The 21,986-nt window shown below is 36.7% G+C and overlaps 1 protein-coding gene across 1 annotated transcript; it reads left to right on the top strand.

Annotated features, from left to right (window-relative positions):
* The first annotated feature begins 208 nt into the window (after positions 1-208).
* Positions 209-20,334, top strand: LOC106869621 (uncharacterized). The gene is made up of 8 exons (XM_014915432.3): positions 209-243; positions 13,791-13,901; positions 14,070-14,139; positions 16,509-16,604; positions 17,695-17,781; positions 18,201-18,239; positions 18,365-18,389; positions 19,219-20,334. The coding sequence occupies exons 1-8, from the start codon at positions 227-229 to the stop codon at positions 19,236-19,238; spliced, it is 465 nt and encodes a 154-aa protein (XP_014770918.1). The 5' UTR covers positions 209-226; the 3' UTR covers positions 19,239-20,334.
* The last annotated feature ends 1,652 nt before the right edge of the window (positions 20,335-21,986 follow it).

The following is a 21,986-nucleotide window of genomic DNA, read 5'->3' as shown; positions in this document are numbered from 1 at the left end:
AAATTTTAAAGCAAACATCAAATAATTGAAGTAAATATTAATTCCTAAATTTTTTTCTTCATTTTATTTTTTTTAACACTTATTTTGAAAGGTTCCGACTTTTTCTTCCCTTTTTTTAAAATTTTAAATAATATAAATTATCAATTACCGAAGCAGGAAGTTGAAGTGTATAAGCACGTGCAGCAGTGACTATTCCGCACATGGTATCACATTAGTTAAGAGAAAAATGGCGAATACCACAGTGTAAGTATGAGGTCCACCGGGCTTCCCAAGCAAACTTTATTTTTTTTATTTATTCACACTTTTTGTCCGCCCTGAAGTTTCACTGAATAGTTTCGCAAGTCTCCTTTTTTGTTGAAATAGTGACCATATTATTAATCTAATTGTGGGTTTTCCTCAAATTAAAGCCGTTTTTTTTCTCTGCTGATTCAAGACGCTTCTCTGCTGCGTCTTTTTTTTTTTTTCAAATGCCACCATAGAACATTCTAGTATCTATATGTCTCTATTGTATAGATATACTACCGCTCATTGTTCACTATATCTATACATCCATACTTGTATAAATATAAAATATATTACATATATGCATAAATATAATATATATACATATTATATACGTCTTTGTATAATATATATATTTATACATACACAATATATATTTGCATGTATTGTTTGTAATATTTCGTAATATATATTTTTATATACATATAGGGAATATATGCATATTAAAGAAATACGTTTATGTATGTAATGTATATATATATATATATATTTTTAAATACATGTGTATATATACGAAATATATATTCGTATAATGCATGTGTGAATGTATAAACATGGGTCCCTGAATATGTATATAAATTAATAAGTATAATTTAAAGTATATATACATGATAATCACATACTGTATATTATGTGTATGTATATAATGTATGAAATACATTTGTGTGTATGGATATATCTTTTGGAGGTCCTAAGTCCACATATAAGCTATTCATTTTTATTTTACCTCCGTAATTTGGGGGGAAAACGAAGGGAGCCTCCACGCGGTGAGTTGACTGCTAGCAATAGCAGCCATATGTCTTAAGATCTCACTTTGTCTTAACACTATGAATAACATTTCGGATAATGTCTCTAAGATAGTCATACAGATAAGATGGTCGTGGCCGGAGGTTTTTTGATCATGTTTGGATTGGATTGAAGCTGATCAAAGAACTAAACCAGAACCGAACCCAATTGAAAGAAAAAATTACCAAAATTTCTAAGTTGTGTGTAATACATATTTTTACACACGCGAATGTGTGAGCATGTATGTATGTATATATATATACACACACACGTATATAATCGAAGTTTCTACCATACTATCCCGTTTGGATTTACTTCGCTGAAGATCTTTCACCTATGTATAGATATACCTGTGTATGTATAGATATATCTTTTGGATTTATATATATACGTATATATTTACACACATATACACTTATATTTTTCATTTTAACGTTCACTTTTCCATGCTTGCTTGGGATGGATGTTGTTTTTTGAGGCAGTTTTTCTAGTCACTTGTTTCCATGCAGGATGATATATCCACATGGCCGGACATGTCTTTACAGGATATCACAAATGAATGACACTGCTTGTATGATTGACATCCATTGGCAAGGGGGACATGCGCATTTTATATATATATTTATATAAATTGCTTGTTTCTGTTTCCGTCTACTAAATCCACCAAAGCTTAGGTCAACCCTGGGCTGCTATTGTAGAAGACATTTTGCCCAAGGTGCCACGCTGTGGAACTGAACCCGAAACCATGTGGTCGGAGTGCAAACTTAACCGTACAACTATGTATGCGCCTAGCAGTTTAATCTCTATGAATTGATGCCCTCGACTTTATTTTTTCATAATTATTACCTTAAAATTGCATTACACGAATATGTAAATTAGGTACCGGTTCTTCTGTGTATTCGGTCCACATTTTGTTTTCTAAAATCTTTATATTTGGAATCGAGCGTTCAAAGCATTTAAAATTAACTCCGGGTACTACTTTTTACTGTTAATACGCGAGACCTAATGATATTAACCTTGTTTTCGGTGCTCCCTCGCCACCAATCGCGAAGCGCAGGGACTAAAATAAGTTCGTCAGATCTCAATCGCTCGTAATGTTTCTAATGATAGCAGAACACAAATATTTAGATGTGATGGAGAATCCATCGATGACCTGATGGTATTTATTGTCGAACCCGGAAGTGGAAAGATTTGAATTTTGAAATTGGGTAGTTAGCTGTTTAATCGCGGTACCTAAGCGGAGAGGATACCTAGGTGACTGAATGTCATTCCTTTGTATTACTTGTATTGATTCGGGAACGATGAAAAGCAAGGAAATTGCTGATCATTGTTTGAAACATTAATTTTATAGTCAAAGACGCTGTATCGTGATGATGATGATGGTAGTAGTGGTGTCTTTCTGTTACAGGATAATGAAAGCATTAGAACTGTTTCACTTTCGGAATATTGAAAATGTCTCGTCATTAACTACAGATTGGTGTTCTTTTCTTGAGTTTTAAATGCGTATCAGTTCATGAAATTTTGCAAAGTAACGTTCGCAGTGGTGTAGATTACGTGTATGTTTGATAACATAAAATATTTCTTTTCGAACGGGTTTCCGGTCATTCTCCACTATTTGTTTCTTTATAACCCATTTTAAACTATGTTTTGAAATGACATTTTTGCAGAAATACGTTTTCGAGAGTGCCAGTTGCGCTATGTCGTTTCAAATATGTATCTGTTAACAAAGTGAAAGTGAAAAAAGTAACTTTGTTACGCAAATTGGTGTTAAAATTGGGCAGGCATCAATATAAATAGTAATCTATATCCTCGAAAATGTATCGATACAAAAGTGCAGGAATAGACATGCATTTTTTATGACAGTTATGAGGAAACAAAGTCGGAGGGGGTTGTAACACCTATTTGTAGTTGGTGTGTCGTAATACTTTTAGGTTTGGATAAAAAATTTTTTTGAAAATCGCAGTTATATAATGTTTTGAATACTCATTATTTTGTATGGGTGAGTACTGTGCTATATATTTTAAATTAGGGTGGTGATGAAAAGGTGAAAATGAACATTAAACAAATGTAGAAATTAGAGTGAAATTGTCTTTCTCTGCTCAGCTGTCTCTGCAAAACAGCTTTTGTTACCCTACTATTATCCAATGTCGTGGAGGTGCAATGGCCCAGTGGTTAGGGCAGCGGACTCGCGGTTTCGATTCCCAAACCGGGCGTTGTGAGTGTTTATTGAGCGAAAACACCTAAAGCCCTACGAGGCTCCAGCAGGGGATGGTGGCGAACACTGTTGTACTCTTTCACCACAACTTTCTCTTACTCTTACTTCCTGTTTCTGTTGTGCCTGTAATTCAAAGGGTCAGCCTTGTCATATCTGTGTTACGCTGAATATCCCCAAGAACTACGTTAAGGGTACACGTGTCTGTGGAGTGCTCAGCCACTTGCATGTTAATTTCACGAGCAGGCTGTTCTGTTGATCGGAGTGCCAACAACAACAACAATTATCCAATGTCATTAAAATTGATTTTTACTACTTTTTCTAGCAGATCGAGGGACAAGTAGAGCAGGGAAACCATTTATCTGCATTCATATTTTTAATCCTTTCATAACTAAGTTGTTTAAAAATACCACAAAAAGGGAAAAAGAACAGTTTAATCTTGTTTGGCGACAGGATTCTGAAAAAGCTGGTGTCTTATAACTTGCCTTAACAACTCCCATGAACTTTCTCTGAATTACATTGACTACAAATCAGGCAATGCTTCTCTCACTTGGTCTGTTTTAATGTATAAGATTTGGGCTAATTACAATAAATTGTCTAAAATATCTCAGTATCTGTACAAAGCTTCATAAATTGACCTTCACTGTTGTATGGTGGTAGGACGAATGGGTCCTCAATATTTCTAATCTAGACACAAGGCAGCATTTTTGAAGGGAATAGGTGGTTAGTTTATATCATTGACTCCAGTACTTGACTGGTACCTTGCTTGACAAATCTCAGAGGGATGATAAATTGACTTTGATAGGGTTTGAACTCAATATAAGAGCTAGAAGCAATGCTACAAAGCATTTTGTCTGATACTAATGATTTTGCCAGTTTACTGTTCTTCAGTGATTGATATTAAAATTTTATTTTGAGAAGGAACGTTAGTGTCTCTCTCTTTTTCATACTGTGGCATTGAGATATTTTGGAATACTTCATTGTTTAATATTTGAATTGTTGGAACGGTGGGGAAGGTATACAAGGAGTTTCCCCGTGGGAACTCCTATATACTGATGACCACCTTCTTATCACTGAATCTAGTAGAAAAGAAGGTACTTTTTGGTTATCTCACTCGCATTTAAGAATTGGGTTACCTCCCCACTAAAAAATCGAGTTAATGTGGCGCCGAGATTGGATTAAAAGAGTTAGATCCTTTTGATTCAGTATTTCCAACATGTTGACGTTTGGCCTCTTCAATAGACATGGTATAATTTGTTATATAAATGTTATTAGATTCAATAAGGCGGTTTTATTTTTTCATTTTTCATGTTTATTAATTTTTCAGTTTTCATGCTTATTGATATTTCCTGAAAAACGTAGGGAGATAACTCAATATTTTAATGGGGGTGAGGTAACCAAAAAGAATCCCTTTGTATGGGAGAAAAACGTAGTTAAAGGGCTTTAAAATTAGCAAAGACCAAAATTCTAGTAATCAGGAAAATAAACAGGACTGCTTCCTACAGGAGAATGACCTTACTCAAGAAGTAGAAAAGGTTTAGGTAGAAGTTGCTTATAATGGGCCTAGTGTAGGATCACATGGGAAATAGATTTGGAATTCCTTGGAGATTCCCTGAAAATGGTAGATAGTTTCTTTTATCTAAGTGATTGAATTATGGAGAAGTATTTTCTGAAAGTATAGTTGCTAAAATAAGAACGGGCTGGAAAAGTTTAGTTATTACCTCAATTGGTAACGAGGTCTCAGACTGGAAGGCAGTGTGTATGAGGCCTGTGTATACACTGTAGTGATGCATTGATGTGAGACATGAGCCCTGAATGCAAAGGACTTGTGGAAATGAGAAAGAAATGAATCTAGCATGCTCCACTGGATGTGTAGTACCAGTGTATATGAATGTTGTAGGGCGAATGAGAAATCGGATATAGTGTACAAGAAAGAAAATTGCATTGGTACAGGCATATATATATATATATATATATATATATATATGGATGAGTGTTGATTGTTTTATGTGAAAAGAGCCTTTGAAAGAAGAAACTAGACAACATGGAACAGAAGTAATGAAGGCTGTTCTCAAGACGTTGAGCCTCATACAGGAGGCAACAAAGAACAGATGATTTGGGGATTTGTAGTGTTGGACAGGTCTTAAGCACAGCAAAACTGGTCCTAAAAGCATTATGTTTACATGTATACATACAACTGGTCCCATACCTGAATTGTACCAGTCAAGCCCATCCCTCCATCACTCATCTAATTAAATGAGAACAGAACTATATATTTCATCCCTTTTCTATGCTACCACTATCTCTCTGTTTAGAATCACTTTCCTTTCATATTTGTCTCTCTTATTTCTCATTGATCTCCCTTTTCCGTGCCACCAGTTACCTTTCCGTCTCTCATCTCTCCTTAACTGCATCCTATTGACACCCATATTTTATTCTTAACACTTGTATCTGCCATTGACATCCTCCACCATTTGTTATTCATTGTATTCACTTCGACCCCCTCCATCCTTGTCACTGTACATCTCATTTGCTCTCTTCCTGCTATACTCTGATAATCTTTATCCCGTACCTGTCATATCTGCAGTTTTCCTGCTTCTCATCACTTCCCTACTGAATGTATATTTCTTCACCTTCCCCTTTAACTCGTTTACCATCGACCATGCATCTACTTTACCAATGCTATGTTCATCTCTACCCCATTGCTAACCATCTGTCACTCCCCTTCCATACTGTTGCAAACTTTACCCACTCAGCCTTTTTGATCCTACCTCATTCTCTCTTCTACATTTCATCTACTTTAAGGGTATGCCCGAACATCTGTCACCACCATCTTCATCTCTCTTCCCAGCTATTCCCATCCACCTTTATATAATGCTGGGAGGGTAGCCATGTATCTCCTACAGCAACAGACCTATTGTCTTTCTATCATACTTTAACATTTGATATAAAGCTGTCTCCCTCTCAAACAAGGGGACTCTTTAGTCTTGTGAGTTACATTGTGACCTCATTTGTGCTGATCCCATGGAAAAAGTACCCAATACATTGAAAGGTGGTTGGTGTTGAGAAGGATATCCAGCTGTAGAAGCCATGCCGAAGTAGCATTGGAACTCATGAACCCCATGGCCATGCCCTACACTCATATCTTTCCCTTCAAGAATTTCATTGTTCTTGTTTTGCAGATTTCTCCCAACCATGTGAACATTGGGGGGGGGGGGATGATTCTACAAATATTATTTGGCTTTTCTGAAGCAATTCTTGTTGGTAAATATCTTCAAAATTATTTGTACTTTAGAGAAATGAAAAGCAGTGGGGCTGTCTTTAAACAACTGACCACATGGCCATAATTTCATCTCCAACCACTTGTGTCCATTAGCAAGGCATCTAACTCCTGGTTTGCCTGAACAAAATACTATTTCTTCTATTTCACCCATATTATAGATGGATAAATTGATGTAAAATAGGTAAGGTGTGAGGATTAAATGGAGAACAGTTAATTTAGAAATAATGCCTTTATTGTTACTAAAATTGGTACTGTTCAAATTATTGGTCAATATGCAGCTCTTGATTGTATGCATCTGAAAATTTATTGGTGATAATGCCAGATGAAAATGCATATATTTATGTCCCTTTGTGTTTAAATCTGGAATTTATCAAGTTCCCTTTAAGACTGAGGTGGGGAGTAATATAGTTGACTATACCCTTAAAATTTATAGCTTATCTTTCTTGAACATAATTTTTTCCTGTGCCAACATGGGAGATATTTTTCAAATTTGTTGGACCAAATTCAAGGAAGCACTAATGCTCCTTGTGTTGTCAGATTGCTTGTGGCTTGATCATGTTTGTTACATGTGATGCAATAGTTTAGGGACTCAGTTTTCGATGTTCTAATTTCGAGTTCAAACTTTTTTACAGCTATTGTGTTGAGCTACTGGGCAAGATGCTTAACTGTAATTCTTGCCTCACTTTCTTGACATGCTAACAGGTTTCATTCTTACTTTATTGCCGAGTAATTAGCAGGATGTCGATATGTAAAGCCAACTGCCAATAACAAAATACTTTGCCATAAAAATAAAATGTAAAATTGTAGAAAGAAATGACCATTTTATGAATAGGTTGATATTACTAGGCTAGTAGAGATAACTTAATTATATTGACATAGAGATGATGTTTCTAATGTGCAGATAAGTCACCAATGAAGCATGATAAATAAATGCTTGAATAACCACTAAAGTATATCATGTATATTAAATATATAGTTATTGAAGTAGCTAGATATACTAAAATGCTGCATTTATAATGCGAGACAATAAAATAGCCTTAATATTTATGACAATGGGGAATCCATTTTCTTTATCTAAGAGCAAATGTCAACAGTGATGATAATGCAATATTGTGTATTGATTATAATGAATTCGTTTTTTTTTTCTTCTTTTTTGCTTTCATTAGATGATTTTACAGCTTTAATTCTTTTTTTTCAAATTCAACTGAGGTCAACTTTGTCTTTCATCCTTTTGGTATGGATAAAGAAAGTCTCCAGTAGTCGAGTTGGTTCATCTCTCTCTCTCTCACGTTTCTGTCTGGAAGAAATAGGTTGAAACCTGACTCTGAGTGGGCTTTGATAGGTGTAAAATAATGATACAACTTTATATCACAACAACACCCCCTTCCTTGACCCCAAGTGTTGAGCAATTTAGGATGGAAGTAGAATGTGCAACAGTTTATGCTGTCCATTGCATTATTCGTAACTTTTAAGATTTTTATATTTGTTCTATTCTTAATTAAATTTTAATTTACATGCTAAAAATTTAATCAGTTGCTTTTTTTGGATGCTAAATGATATTTAAAATTGAGTAAAATTTCAACCTTTTTGTTACCATATTTCTGTTGAAATGCACTGCTTTTGTCTCAGTTTTGAAAATGAAGAATTTCGTAAAATGTCTCTGAAACTGGTGTTTTGGAAAGTTTTAGTTCATTTTGAAAGAGGAAGCTTGTATTGAACAAAGGGTAGTAGTTTTAAGTGGGTTTGCAATCAGGATTAAGAAGGCAAAGTCAGTCTTGCTACAGGTAACTTATCCATATGTGCAGAGTTCAGTGTTTAGCAATATGATTAGACATGTCAGTATTGACAACTGCTTTATAGTTGTGGCCTTTGTATTGTTGCACTGCTTTGAAAGATATCTATGTAGGTAATGTGATAATAGGACAAGCCTTTGACCTAGTTTCTTGTTATACATTGTATTGTTATAGAAAAATGACACCACTCTTAGGAGTAGCACCAGTGTCAGAATTTCCATTTTTACTTTTAATGAATACACACACCGTGGATGCATCTAGAAATGGATATATATATGTGGATGGATGTCTATGGGTATACACTTGATAGATATATCGGCTCCCTATTTCTCATCTATCTATTTTGCTGTTGGTCTCTACTCTCCCTTTTATACTGTCACATCTTCCCTTTGACACAATTCTATTTCCCTCACTTTCCCCAAAATTAATTCACCGTTGACCATATTTCCACTTGGCCTTTGCTATTCATTGAATTCACTTCTATCCGCATCTCTAACCATTTGTCACTCTCACTCTCCTTCCACACTCCATAAATTTACCTACCCACCCACCTTCTCTAATCCTCTGTCTGTATTGTCTTAAAATCTCTTCCTTGTGTATCTTGAGTATGCCTTAATACATTTTCATCACTATCTCTTATCTTTGTTTCCAACTGGAAAAGCCATGTTTCTCTGCAGCAAAGCATCTGTTCCTGTCCTATCGTACTTTAACCTCTCAACATCTAGCATAATCTAGCTCCAATACTACACCTCCACTCAATTGAGGTGTTTTGTCTTGGTACCAATACTATGAGAAAGAAAAGCATTCAGTACACTATAAAGTAGGTGTTAGGAAGGGCATCCAGGTGTAGAAACTATTTCAAAGCAGACATTGGAGCTTGATCTGGTCCCTTAGCTTACTCCCCATAGTAATCTTCTTGTCCCCTAACACGACCCCCCCCCCCCCCCCAGTTTGTACTCCTTAGAACTGCATGGCAATCTCAACAGTGCAGGCAGCATGATAAAAGCACCCAGTCTATGCTGTAAAGTTGTTGGCATTAGGAAGGGCATTCAGCTGTAAAAGCCATTCCAAACACTGACATTGGAGCTTCATGCAGTTCTTGAACACATTGGATGTGGTCAAACCATTGAACCTGTACCAACATGGACACTTAAATGATTATATAAGGTGCATCAGCTCCTTTTTCTGAGCATTTCTCTCTTTTTTATAGTTCCTCATTTATGTTGGTGCCCCTAATTGGCAAGGCTGGTTTTTGTGAGAAACAATGTGTTTAGAGGTAACATTTGATGTTTGGTGGTGGTCTTGGTTGTAGTTGGCCGGTCTCTTGTCATAGCTGTTTACCTTCTTCATGCCTTCAATGTTCTTTAAAATGTTTTACACCAATCTTGAAGTGATGCAGCATTCTATCTGCTCTGCGTTGGCTCCCAGGATTTAAAGTTGGTGCTCTTCATTGTCTATATGAGTTAGTCTTTGTAGCATTGCAAGGGAACAGCCATGATATCTTGCTGGTTCTGAGTTCACTGCAGAGGATTTTGTGGACTTGAACTGCCAATCTAAAGTGATGTTTGATGATGTGGCCTCAATGTTGTAGGCTTTGGCCTGTTCAAGGACTGCAAGACTGTTGACATAGTCATTCCATTTAATGTTCATGGCTGCAGTTCCTGTTGATGAAATAGTTCCAGTTTTCAAATGTCCTGTTGGTATTAAGACCATCTCTCAAAATATTTGAAGGCATGCTGGAAGTTTTCCAGAAGCAACATGAATAGCTCAGATTATTTAGATAGGATGCTTCAGTTATGGTAACAAGTTTACTTATTCCTGTTTGAGAGTGATGCTAATTGTGGAGGGTACCTGTGGAAGTTGTAGACCCAGGATGATGTGCAACAAAGTAGTGAAAATGGATCTTCGGATGCTGAGCCTCACTGAGGAAAAGACAAGGGTCTGAGAGATGTGGTGGTGTGCTATACTTGAGGAGACATGTCAAGCTAAGTAAAATTGCTGTCTTCTACACATGCAGCCTTGTCCTTTCAGGTGCCAGTGCCACTTAAAAAGCATCCATCCTGGTAGCACATGAAAAGCACCCAGTACACTCTAAGTGGTTGGTGTTAGGAAGGGCATCCAGCTGTAGACACTATGCCACAACAGACAGCTGGAGTTTGGACAGCTCTTTGCTATCCAGCTCCATGTCAAACTATCCAACCCATACCAGCATGGAGAGCGAATGTTAAGTGGTGGTAATGCTGAAATTTGGAAGATTTGAGTTTTGAGCAAGTTGTGCAGATTTTCTGAATGTTGATTCTCTGAGCAAAGCTATCATATGCATTTCTTCAGGTAAATGAGCTGGTAAGGCATTGTTTCCAATGTATGACAGTTCAGTGACAGGAGTTCTATTGGTCAGTCTTTGTAATCAGTCTGTACAGATTGTAATGCAGTTTGGGTTTGTGCCAGGGAAAAGCACCGCTGATGTTATATTTCTAGTAAGACAACTTCAGGAGAAATACCTAGCCAAAGATAAACCTCTGTACCTAGCTTTCATTGACATGGAGAAAGCCTTTGACAGGGTTCCTCAATCCCTTATCTGGTGGTCAGTGAGGAAACTAGGGATAGATGAATGGTTAGTGAGAGCTGTACAAGCCATGTACAGGGATACTGTCAGTAAAGTGAGGGTTGTCAACAAGTACAGTGAAGAATTCTGGGTAGGGGTCCACCAAGGATCACTCCTCAGCCCCCTCTTATTCATCAGTCCTTCAGGCAATAACAGGAATTCAAGACAGGATGTTCCTGGGAGCTTCTCTATGTTGATGACCTTGCTCTAATAGCTGAGTTACTATCAGAACTAGAGAAGTTTCAGGTACGGAAGCAAGGATTAGAATCGAAGGGCCTTAGAGTCAACCTAGCAAAAACCAAAGTCTTAATAAGTAGGAAGGCAGACAAACCACAAATCCCTTCAGGTAGATGGCCCTGCTCAATCTGTAGAAAAAGCATAGGTAGAAACTCCTTTAGATGTACTCAGTGTAAACTATGGACACATAAGAAGTGCAGTAATATCAAAGGAAGGTTAACTGGGAAGATAGTTTTTGTGTGGCAGATGCTCAGGAGCAATAAACACTGAAAATATGCAGAAAACAGCTTCCGTCACATTCCAGGGGAAAAAACTACAAGTAGTTGATAGCTTCCGTTACCTAGGTGACCAAGTCAGTATCATGGGTAGATGCTCTGAAAGTGTAGCTGCTAGAATAAGAATAACCTGAGTAAAGTTCAGAGTAAAAGGTAGACTGTATGATGCATGTGTGCGAACAGCCATGCTAGATGGCTGTGAAACATGGGCTGTGACTGCTGAGGTCATGTGTAACCTTGCAAGGAATGAAGCCAGTATGCTCCGCTGGATGTGTAATGTCATTTTGCATACATGATAGAGTGTAAGCGCCCTGAGAGAAAAGTTGGATTTAAGAAGCATCAGATGTCGTGCAAAAGAGATGACTGTACTGGTATGGTCATGTATTGTGAATGGATGAGGACAGCTGTGTGAAAAAGTGCCACACTCTAGCAGTAGAGGGAACCTGTGGAAGAGGTAAACCCAGGAAGACCTGGGATGAGGTGGTGAAGCACAACCTTTGAACATTGGGTCGCACCCAGGTAATGTGACCGAGACCTTTGGAGATATGCTCGCTTAAGAATACCTGGCAAGCCAAGTGAGACCATAACCGTGGCCTATGCCAGTGCAACGTAACTGGCCCATTTAAGAGTACCCTTCAATTATTGGGCAATAAACTGTGCTTGAAAAGACCTGTTGAGGCAAGTGAAATCGTTGTTGTGGCCAATGACAGTACTGCCTGATTGGCACCTGTGCCAGTGACACGTTAAAAGCACTGTTTGAGCATGATCGTTGTCAGTGCCACCTGACTGGCTCCCATGCCGGTGGCACATAAAAAGCACCATTTGAGCGTGATCATTGCCAGTGCAGCCTGACTGGCTCCTGTGCTGGTGGCATGTAAAACGCACCCACTACACTCTCGGAATGGGTTGGCGTTAAAGAAGGGCATCCAGCTGTAGAAACTTTACCAGATCAGATTGGAAGCCAAGTGCAGCCTTCTGGCTTGCCAGCCCTCAGTCAAACCATCCAACCCATGCCAGCATGGAAAGCCGACATTAAACAACAACGATGATGATGATGATCATCATCATCATCAAAGTGGTACTTGTTCCCTGCACCTGGATTATTAGGTGGTATTTTGTAGGGTAGAACAAAGTTAGGGTTATTACACATCTCTACTTGAAGTTCCAACTTTGTTTTCATATATCAACTGTCCTGTTCTTCAATTGAAGTTTCTGGATGAGTGCCACAAAACAATTGGGGCAACCGAATTGTTTTAGGACAATTCACATGCTGGCACTCTGGTTATGATGAGGGTTCCACTTGATCTGATCAAAAGAACAGCTTGCTCATGAAGCGGCTGAGCGCATCAGTCATGAGTACAGTTAATGGAGTTCTTGGGGGAGATTTAGCATGACACAGAATGTAACAAGGCTGGCTCTTTTAAATTATGGTATAACTCACTTTTGCCAGCTGAGTGAAATAAAGTGTCTTGTTCAAGGACACAATATGCAGCTGGGAATCGAACTCCTGACCTTTCGACTGTGAGTGAAATACCCTAACCACTAAGCCACATGCCTTCATACCATTCACGTAGTTGTGCGAGGTATGGTGTTGGAATCCTTTTTGAGATCATAGAAAACTGGTAACAAGTGTCTGTTGTTCTCAGCATTTTTCCTGTAGGTGTCTTGTGCAAAATATCATCATCATCATCGGATGATTTGACTGAGGACTGGTGAACCAGATGGCTGCACCAGGCTCCAATCTGATCTGGCAGTTTCTACAGCTGGATGCCCTTCCTAACGCCAACCACTCCGAGAGTGTAGTGGGTGCTTTTACGTGTCACCCGCACGAGCACCAGTCAGACGGTACTGGCAACGGCCATGCTCAAAATGGTGTATTTTACGTGCCACCTGCACAGGAGCCAGCCCAGCGGCACTGGCAACGACCTCGCTTGAGTGTTTTCTAACGTGTCACCGGCACAAGTGCCAGTAAAGCGACGCTGGTAATGATCACACTCAAATGGTGCTATTTACGTGTCACTGGCACGGAAGCCAGACAACTGCTCTGGCAATGATCATGCTCGGACGGTGCTGTTAGTGCTCCACTGGCACAGGTGCCAGTCATTGAATATGGTTCAATTACGATTTCGATTTCACTTGCCCCAACAGGTCTTCGCAAACAGAGTGTAGTGTCCAATGAAGGAGAGGTTGGCATGGGTGCCAGTCGTCCACATAATTTTTTCAAATCAACATTACTAGTAGAAAACTGCTGAGAATGCAGTGTTTCTGCTACTTACATACATATATACTTGTGTTACAATTAATGTTTGTTTTTCAGTATCCCTCCTGTGTCATGGGCTCAACGAAAAGACAAACTGTTTCTCACAATACATGTTGAAGATTGTGTTGACCCTACTTTTGATGTCCAAGGCTCCTTCTTGAGTTTCCAGTAAGTATAATTATTTATATTAAGACACTAGCTTGTTTTTTCAATTATTTTTGTCTAGATTTCAGTTCTAGTTATATACACATCTTCAGAAATATCTGTCTGCAGCTAGCTTATGTTTTTATTGAATCATTTAAAATTGTTTTTAACATAATTCAACTTTTATTTCAGGGGAAAAGGGGGACCACAAAAAAAGACTTTTGCTGTTAATCTCACATTCTATAAAGACGTTAATCCACAGGTGAGAGCCTTTTTACTTTTGCTATCCTGATACTTCATCTTGTTTGAAATGATCCATTTCATGAACATGTCTGTACTTGCTCCTGTCTCTATTCATATTGATTGCTCATTATATCCTGACTTGATGCAGTTTGCATGTGTTCCCCCCTTTTAGATATGTTCAAGGTTCATTTCAATCAAATAAACACTAGTTGCTCTTCGATTTTCTCTTTCTCTCTCTCTCTCTCTCCCCCCTCTCTCTCTCTATATATATATAATCTCTCTCTCTCTCTCTCTCTCTCTCTCTCTCTCTCTATGTAATCTCTCTCTCTATGTAATCTCTCTCTCTATGTAATCTCTCTCTCTCTCTATATATATATATATTCTCTTTCTCTCTATATATAATGTCTATATATTTAATGTATATATTGATTTCTTCTGTCTTATATTGATTATGACCAACAAACTGGCTTTTTCTCAGTTACCTTATTGAACAAAAGCAAATTTGAAACTTTTACTTAGAATTTTTTACTCTTTTTTTTTTGTTTGTTTTAAACAATTTCCAGTAGCTCTCAATTCTTCAGGTTTTTGTTTCAAAATATATTCAAACTGTTTCTAGATTGTTCTTAACCCTTCAGTGTTCAGATTGCTCTTTTAAATGTAATGCTTTTTCACTCAAATTGTTTTCAATTAATCATGCATTATCATGTAGCTTTGAGATTTTCAATGATGCGATTGTTTATTTTTAAAATGTCAATGTAGGTTAGGTTTGAGAGGCTAGATATGGCCAGTTTGAATGTAAAACATCTAGAATATTTGGGCCAGTCTAGACACTTGAATTATTTAAGAAAAATTTTAACTGTCCTGTCTTTCTTCACATATCTAGACTGGATGCTTCATCAAATTTTGATATGTGGGTTGTTAAAATAATCAGTTTAGTTATATTAACAATTTGTTGCTATATTGCTTCATAGAGTTTAAGGCAGTAGCATTTTGTTTATTCAGCTTATAATCTAAATATCTACTTTTCACCTGTAAATATTTATATAATCAAGAAGTCTATGAAGAGAATAACAAAGAAATAGATTAAGCAAAATCAGTCTATGTAAAAGGTAAAGACCCCCTTTTGGTCAAGAATCATCATGATGACCATGGGATTGCACCAAAGCATAAGTCCAGGCAAGATTGTTTATGGAAGATTAGCGGTTGCCCATGCATACCAGCCTTCCTACTCCAAGCCACTGATGTTATCCAAGGGAAAGGAAAACGCTGATACAGCTTGGCAGCACCAGTGATGTTGCAGCTCGTTTCTATGGATGAATCAACTGGAGCAATGTGAAATAAAGTTCCTTGGTCAAGAACACAAAACAGCCTGGTCTGGGAATCGAACTCGCTCCTCATGATTGTGAGCCTGACACTCTAAACTCATGCCTCCATCAATAACAATCCAGAAGCAGAAGGATGCAGGCCATTTATCTTAGTCTGCGTGCACCAAAGCTGTTCTGAAGACGATAACAGCAAGGATATGAGCCTCTCATCTCCTACTACGTCTGCTAAACATCTCTCTTTTCCATGCCAACATTGGTTTGGATGGCAATATATTTGAGGCAAGATTTCATGATTGAATACTCAGGTCTTTGAAAGTGCAGAGAAACAAGTTCTGTCAACAAGGAATGTAAACATTATTCACTGTTTTGTTCAAGCTTAGTTGTGGAATAATATCCACACACACACACACACACACACACACACACGGGTACGCACACAAAGGCTTTCTGCAGTTTCTGTTTACCAAATTGACTCACAAGGCATTGATCAACCCAGGTATATAGTAGAGATCCAAAGTGTTGCACACACTAGGACTGAACTTAAAACCATGTGTTTGTCTGACAATGTTTTGCTTTTCTCTCAACAGTTAGTGTTACTACTTATGCTCACAACTGCAGATGGTCACCTCACAATTTGGTAAATAGTGAAAAAGCAGTCATGGTACTTATATACCAAACCAGATATTGCCACCACTCATTGCCTGGTCACTGTGGTTGAGCTCAGCGGGGATAGATAATTTAAATTACCTTTTCCTTTATGTAGTTGTTTTGCTAATTTCTTTCTGTCATTGGATTATCCAATGATGGCTCCTTTCTAATTGCAATCACTGTGGCACATGTATATGTCTGTTCCCACAGTTTCTAAGTCCCACTGCAAATTTGAACTGGAAAAGAAAAACTCAAAAAGTGATATACAATTTAGTTTACCTCCAACATAGAACAGTTTGTTTCACTAGTTATTGTCTGTATCATCTTGAAGGAAAACTGGGATTGTTTTGTCATACTTAAAAAAAATAATAATGAATACTTTTTTAAATGTTGATTTTGTATTTCTTATTTTTAGGGCTACAAAAAAAATATTGGGGGAAGAGAGTTACATTTTGTAATAAAGAAGAAGGATGAAGATTGGTGGCCTAGATTGCTAAAGCAAGAAGAAAGGGTATGTTTTATGACAACAATATTGTTGGTCGTTTGTTTCAGTTATTTGTTTCCTCTGCGACAGTTTCAAAAGAACTTTTCAATAAAAATAGTTCAATGGTTGAGTATCAGGAGATAGACTTGAATTGTGGACTAGTCTTTTCTGTGCAATCTGGAATTGTGTACTAGTCTAGTAATCTTCAACCATGTTGCCGTAATGTTTTCAATATCATTTTCATCACTTTCATTATCAAAATCTTCCTTGTCTAACGAAGATTCATAAATACCAATATCAGATTCGTCCGAAGACAAATCACTGTTTTTTGTATATTTTGTACATCATCAAGAGTAAAACCTTCAAAGTCAGAATCGCTACTTGCTGATGCCATATTGTTAAAAACTAAGGTGTACACTTCTCTTCAAATATTAAAATAAAAACCAAAATGTCTCAATTTCACAATGTTTTTACTTGAATAAAGGCGGTAAAAGCTTTCTCATGTTATCTCAAAACTACCAGAATTCAGTAACGTGATTTGTTTATTTTTTTTAGTGATTTTGTAGAGGAATCAGATATGGCTGGATTTGACTGGTTCAAACAAATAAAGGGGAATTATTTTCAGCCGGTTTTGGCCAGTCTGAACACTAAAAGGTCAATGCAGGATGTGACCAATTGGATGTACTCATTAGATACACGTGCCCCTCTCTATGTTGCCAATATTCCTCATCTCCCTATTATTAAAGAAAGTGCTAAATTTGCAAAACTGCATTGTTTGATGGAAACCTCAATTAATGATGTCTAATTGTTAGTCATGTGACACATTAACCCTTTAGCATTCAGATTACATTGGTGTAATGCTTATTTATAAATATCATTTTGAATTACTCATTTATTATCTCAGCTTTTAGGTTTTGATGATAGTTTATTTTTAGAATGGTATTGTAGAGAAGGTGTGAGAGGCCAGACCCAGCCACTTTGAACATAGAGCATGTAGAATATTTGGGTTGAATATGGCTGGTTTAAATGCTAAAGGGCCCTCTAACAGATGACACAGTGTCTAATGTTATATTTTAAGTGACACACTAATAATGTCCATCTGTGTTCTATTTTGCAGATTCATTACTTGAAAACAGATTTTACCAGATGGAAGGATGAAGATGATTCTGACACAGATGAACCTGATGATTTCAACCTTAAAGATGTAAGTGACTGTACACTAAGTGTTGCCGTGACTGTATAGGACAACCTGCTGACCCTTTTGGTCCCTATTTTACTAGGACGGACCCTTGTAGCCAATTACTGCAACTGCATGTTTTGTTGCTCTAACTACACGTGTAATATTGCTGTCATTACATTATATTTACTATCACTTTGCTGTGTTTGTATAACTGGCTGAGTGTACCACGGCAAGTTTAGTAATCTTGTTTAAAATGTGACTACAACAGACTATTAGGTGCTAATGTACCTTTGTTATTGAATTTAACTTAATGGACCTGTTAGCCTTTGTATGAGGAAGAAATTCCTTCATGGAATTTGTTGGTTTAGCTTTATTTTACAGCCAAAATCTTGAAGTAATCTCTAGTTGCAAAACTTATTTTGGTGTTTTTTCTTTTTTTACAGATGATGAATAAAATGGGAGGTGTTGAGGATGGTGAAGAAGTAAGTTAACTTTCATATCCAAATATTTTCACCTTCCTCCTTTTTTTCCATTTTGCATTAATCTAATTTTTTTTTTTGATTTTTCTTTTTCTCTTTTCTGATTTTTTTCTTTTTGTTTTTTCCAGAGTGAGGAAAATAGTGATGATGATTGTAAGTAGTAGTTCTTCCAATTGATGTTGCTGCCACTTTAGAACCGATTTTACTTTAAGATAACACTGAGCCCATTTTCGCTCAGTTCATCACTCTTAAGTTATGAGTGTGTGTGTGTGTGTGTGTGATAGCACATCATTAACGGAGTAAAAAAAAAAATTCTTCGAATTCTTAACATTTTCCGTAATTAGAGCAACTTGATGTAAAACTTAAAAGATATTTTTTTTCTTTACTTTAACTTTTTTTAAACATGAAATTTTACTATTTAGGGTCATGATTTCATTTTGGTAAATTTCTAGGATCTTTTTTAAAACGGGGGCCACATTTTTCATTAACGAAACACTTTGAAACTTGGAACACTGGGAGAATGTGTCATATAAAACATCTTTTTCTCTTAGTCTTCTAAAAAAAAAAAAAGGTATGGAGATTAAATACGCTTTACATCGCTTAATCAGCCAAGGAGTAAATGTAAACAACTGAATACTTGTCAGTGATTGGTTGAAATTATCGAAATAAGACAATTTTTTACATGAAATAAATTCGAATACAAAAATATTTTTCTGTTCTATAACACAAAATAGATAAGTATACGAAGTTTGAAAGTCTTTCCGTACCAAAAACACTATGTAAAACATTAATGAAAAATGTGGCCCCCGTTTTAAAAAAGATCCAATTTCTATAATGATGCAATTTACATCTTTTATTGAAATATATTTTGAAATTGGTTATTTACATCTTGAATATAAATTGGTGGGAAAAATAAGAGAATTTAAAAAAATATTAACTGTATCAGTGGTTTTAACTTTTTTCTTTTCTTGTTTTGTTTCAGGTCTTCCTGACTTAGAATAAAACTGGCACACTTGCTTGCTGCAGAGCTAACCAGGGGGGGATATATTATCATTCTTTCACAGCTACAGCAGTTTTGGGCCCCAAATCCTCAAGAGCTGTTGTAAACTATCTGCCTGTCAATGCTGCATCACTTCATCAAGATGTACTCTGGATATCTCCCTCCCATTTCACTGACACCTCTGTTTCTCTCTCATTGTTATTGTAGCTCTGTTATTCACCCATCTTACGTTTTCCCCCTCAACAAAACTCTCCCTTCTTCTTACTACTGTTGTATTAGAAATCCTTACCAATAATGTGTTACGATTTTTTTTTTTTATTTAGCCTTTGTTTCAATTGTTCCTTCTCACCTGATTATTGTATCCTGCCATCCAAATGTGTCTGTTAGCCTGACACTTTTGTAGCCCTTTCTTGTGGAGGAGATGTAGGAAGAGTAGCTCTTGAGGCAGACATTTGATCTGTTTGCTGCTGCTGTTTAATCATCCATTGATCCCCCTTCTCCCACTTGTTTTTTTGTTTCCAACCAATTTCAGTTCATGTTCCCTCTCCCACCACCACCTCCACTGATAGGCTCCAAGAACAAATTAGAATGTTTGGAAGCAATGACGTTATGAATGGCAGCACTGTGTCTGCAATAACCAATGTGTGCATGTGGGTATGGTCGTGCGTGTGTGTGCATGTGTTTCACTGTTCTTTTCTCTGACGTGTGTTTTTTTAGTTGGGTGTCAATCTCCTTCTGTCTAGGAATCACCTGGAAAGAACCAGTCAGTATGCTACAACAGTCCCCTCTCCTTCTATCTACTTCAAAAAAAATAAATAGAAAATGGATCAAAGAAAGAAAGAAAGAAACCAAACATATTGGTGGTGGGTTTTGCCCTTTTTCACTAAATCCATCAGAGGGTCTTATGTAAGGTGCTGTACCAGAGTGTGTCAAGTTAGCTGTCAAGGTTGGCAGGAGGGTAGACAAACTCTATCATAACTATGTTATTCCACCTGTTGCTAGTTTTTGCCATGTTCTTCAATTTGAAACTCTTTCTCTCTCTCTCTCTTAGGTCATTTATCTGTTCAGTTCTAATAAAAATTTGAGAGCCATGCTTCAGTTGAGTTTTCAAAGTTTTTCTTTCTAAATGAAACTGTTGTATTTCTCTAAAAATGTAGATATTTTTTTTAAAGATAAAAACAAGAAAAAAAAAAAGTTAGCTCAATTTGGAGCAGAGCTTTTATTTCTGTTGTATTGATGTTTTACATTGACAATTTGTTGAATTAGATATATCCTGGTTGCTGCTTATTGGTTGAAACTTAGGGCATCCTGGTGACCTTTCCTAGCTTTTGGTTCAAGTGACGAACCAACCTTAAAGTAATCTACTTGACCTTTGTTGTCATGGGGTCTGTAAAATAGCCAATCTTGCTCGATAACATGAATATATAAAATGGTATTGCATAATTATTTTAATTTTATAGTCTTCATTTGGATAATTGTTAACGAGTTATTTTATTATTGACTGTGTTATTAAACTTACAAACACGAGTTAGACATTTCAACAGCTATTGATTATGAATATTGTACCACAGAAGAGGATTAAGGAAACTTAAGTAATCCTGTTGGAAAATAAAACGTGTTAAATAGTTCCGATTAAGATACATTGGTTGATTGCACATGTGAAGCATGACAATTTCAGTATAATTTTGTGCCTTTGAACAAGGTACATAACTCTGTTGGTTCCAATTTTCAATAAGAAAATAGAGCTTTCATCTTCTATGCCAAAGTCTAGTAGCAATGGATTGCTACCTGTAAGATAATTTGACATCTGACCATTCCATCTGTTCAAATATTGTGTACATAGCACACTGGTTTTAGTCATTTGACTCTGGGGCACTGCATACCAATGATAGTGTGTTACATAAACTCCTTTTGCTTGATACTCTTTTCCACTCTAGACGCAAGGCCCGAAATTTTTGGGGAGTAGGGGGCAGTCGATTATATCTGCTCTAGTACACAACTGGTACTTATCGACCCCAAAAGAATGAAAGGCAAAGTCGACCTCGGCGGAATTTGAACTCAGAACGTCAAGACAGACGAGATACTGCTCAGCATTTAGCCTGGCGTGCTAACGATTCCGCCAGCTTGCTGCCTTATTCCATTTGCTTGTTATTGCATCAACTAAGGCTAGAAGAAAGATTAACTCTGATTTAAACAGACTATAGGGTAGTTTGGTCTAATGGTCGATCACCATTTATGTCATCTACATAAAAAAAAAATGTGCCAAATATTTTAAAAACAAATTTTGATTTAGCAATATTTGAACATTTCCCTCGTTTAACATGCATTTTAATATGTAATTAGATTGTCAGAATAACAAACAGCATAATATTTGATTTGGTTCTAAGTCATTAGGTTGGCAACTGTCTCCCATTAAATAGACAAACATTAGTTTTTGATTTTTATTTTATTTATTAGTAATTAATGTAGTTGGATTTTTTTTCATCCAAAATTTGGATGAAGGCATTTGAAATATTGGTCAGTTATTAACTCTTTTGATACCAACCTGGCTGAAACTGGCTCTGTAGTACAAATGTCTTGCTTTCAAAAGTTCTGAATTATAATCTACCACCAAACCTTAATCAAAATTTAAGTTCTGAACACTTGCTTAATGATAACTAAATTATTTTACTAAATTCTTCGTTATTTAAAATTAATTGAAAGAAACACAGAGCATCTCAAGAGAAATATAACAAAAGGGTTAAAGTGGA

Source organism: Octopus bimaculoides, chromosome 9 (assembly GCF_046866305.1).
Source record: "Octopus bimaculoides isolate indiv1 chromosome 9, ASM4686630v1, whole genome shotgun sequence".
NCBI classification, from domain to species: domain Eukaryota; kingdom Metazoa; phylum Mollusca; class Cephalopoda; order Octopoda; family Octopodidae; genus Octopus; species Octopus bimaculoides.
Note: the sequence above shows the minus strand (reverse complement) of the source record. Positions and strands in the feature narration are given on the sequence as shown.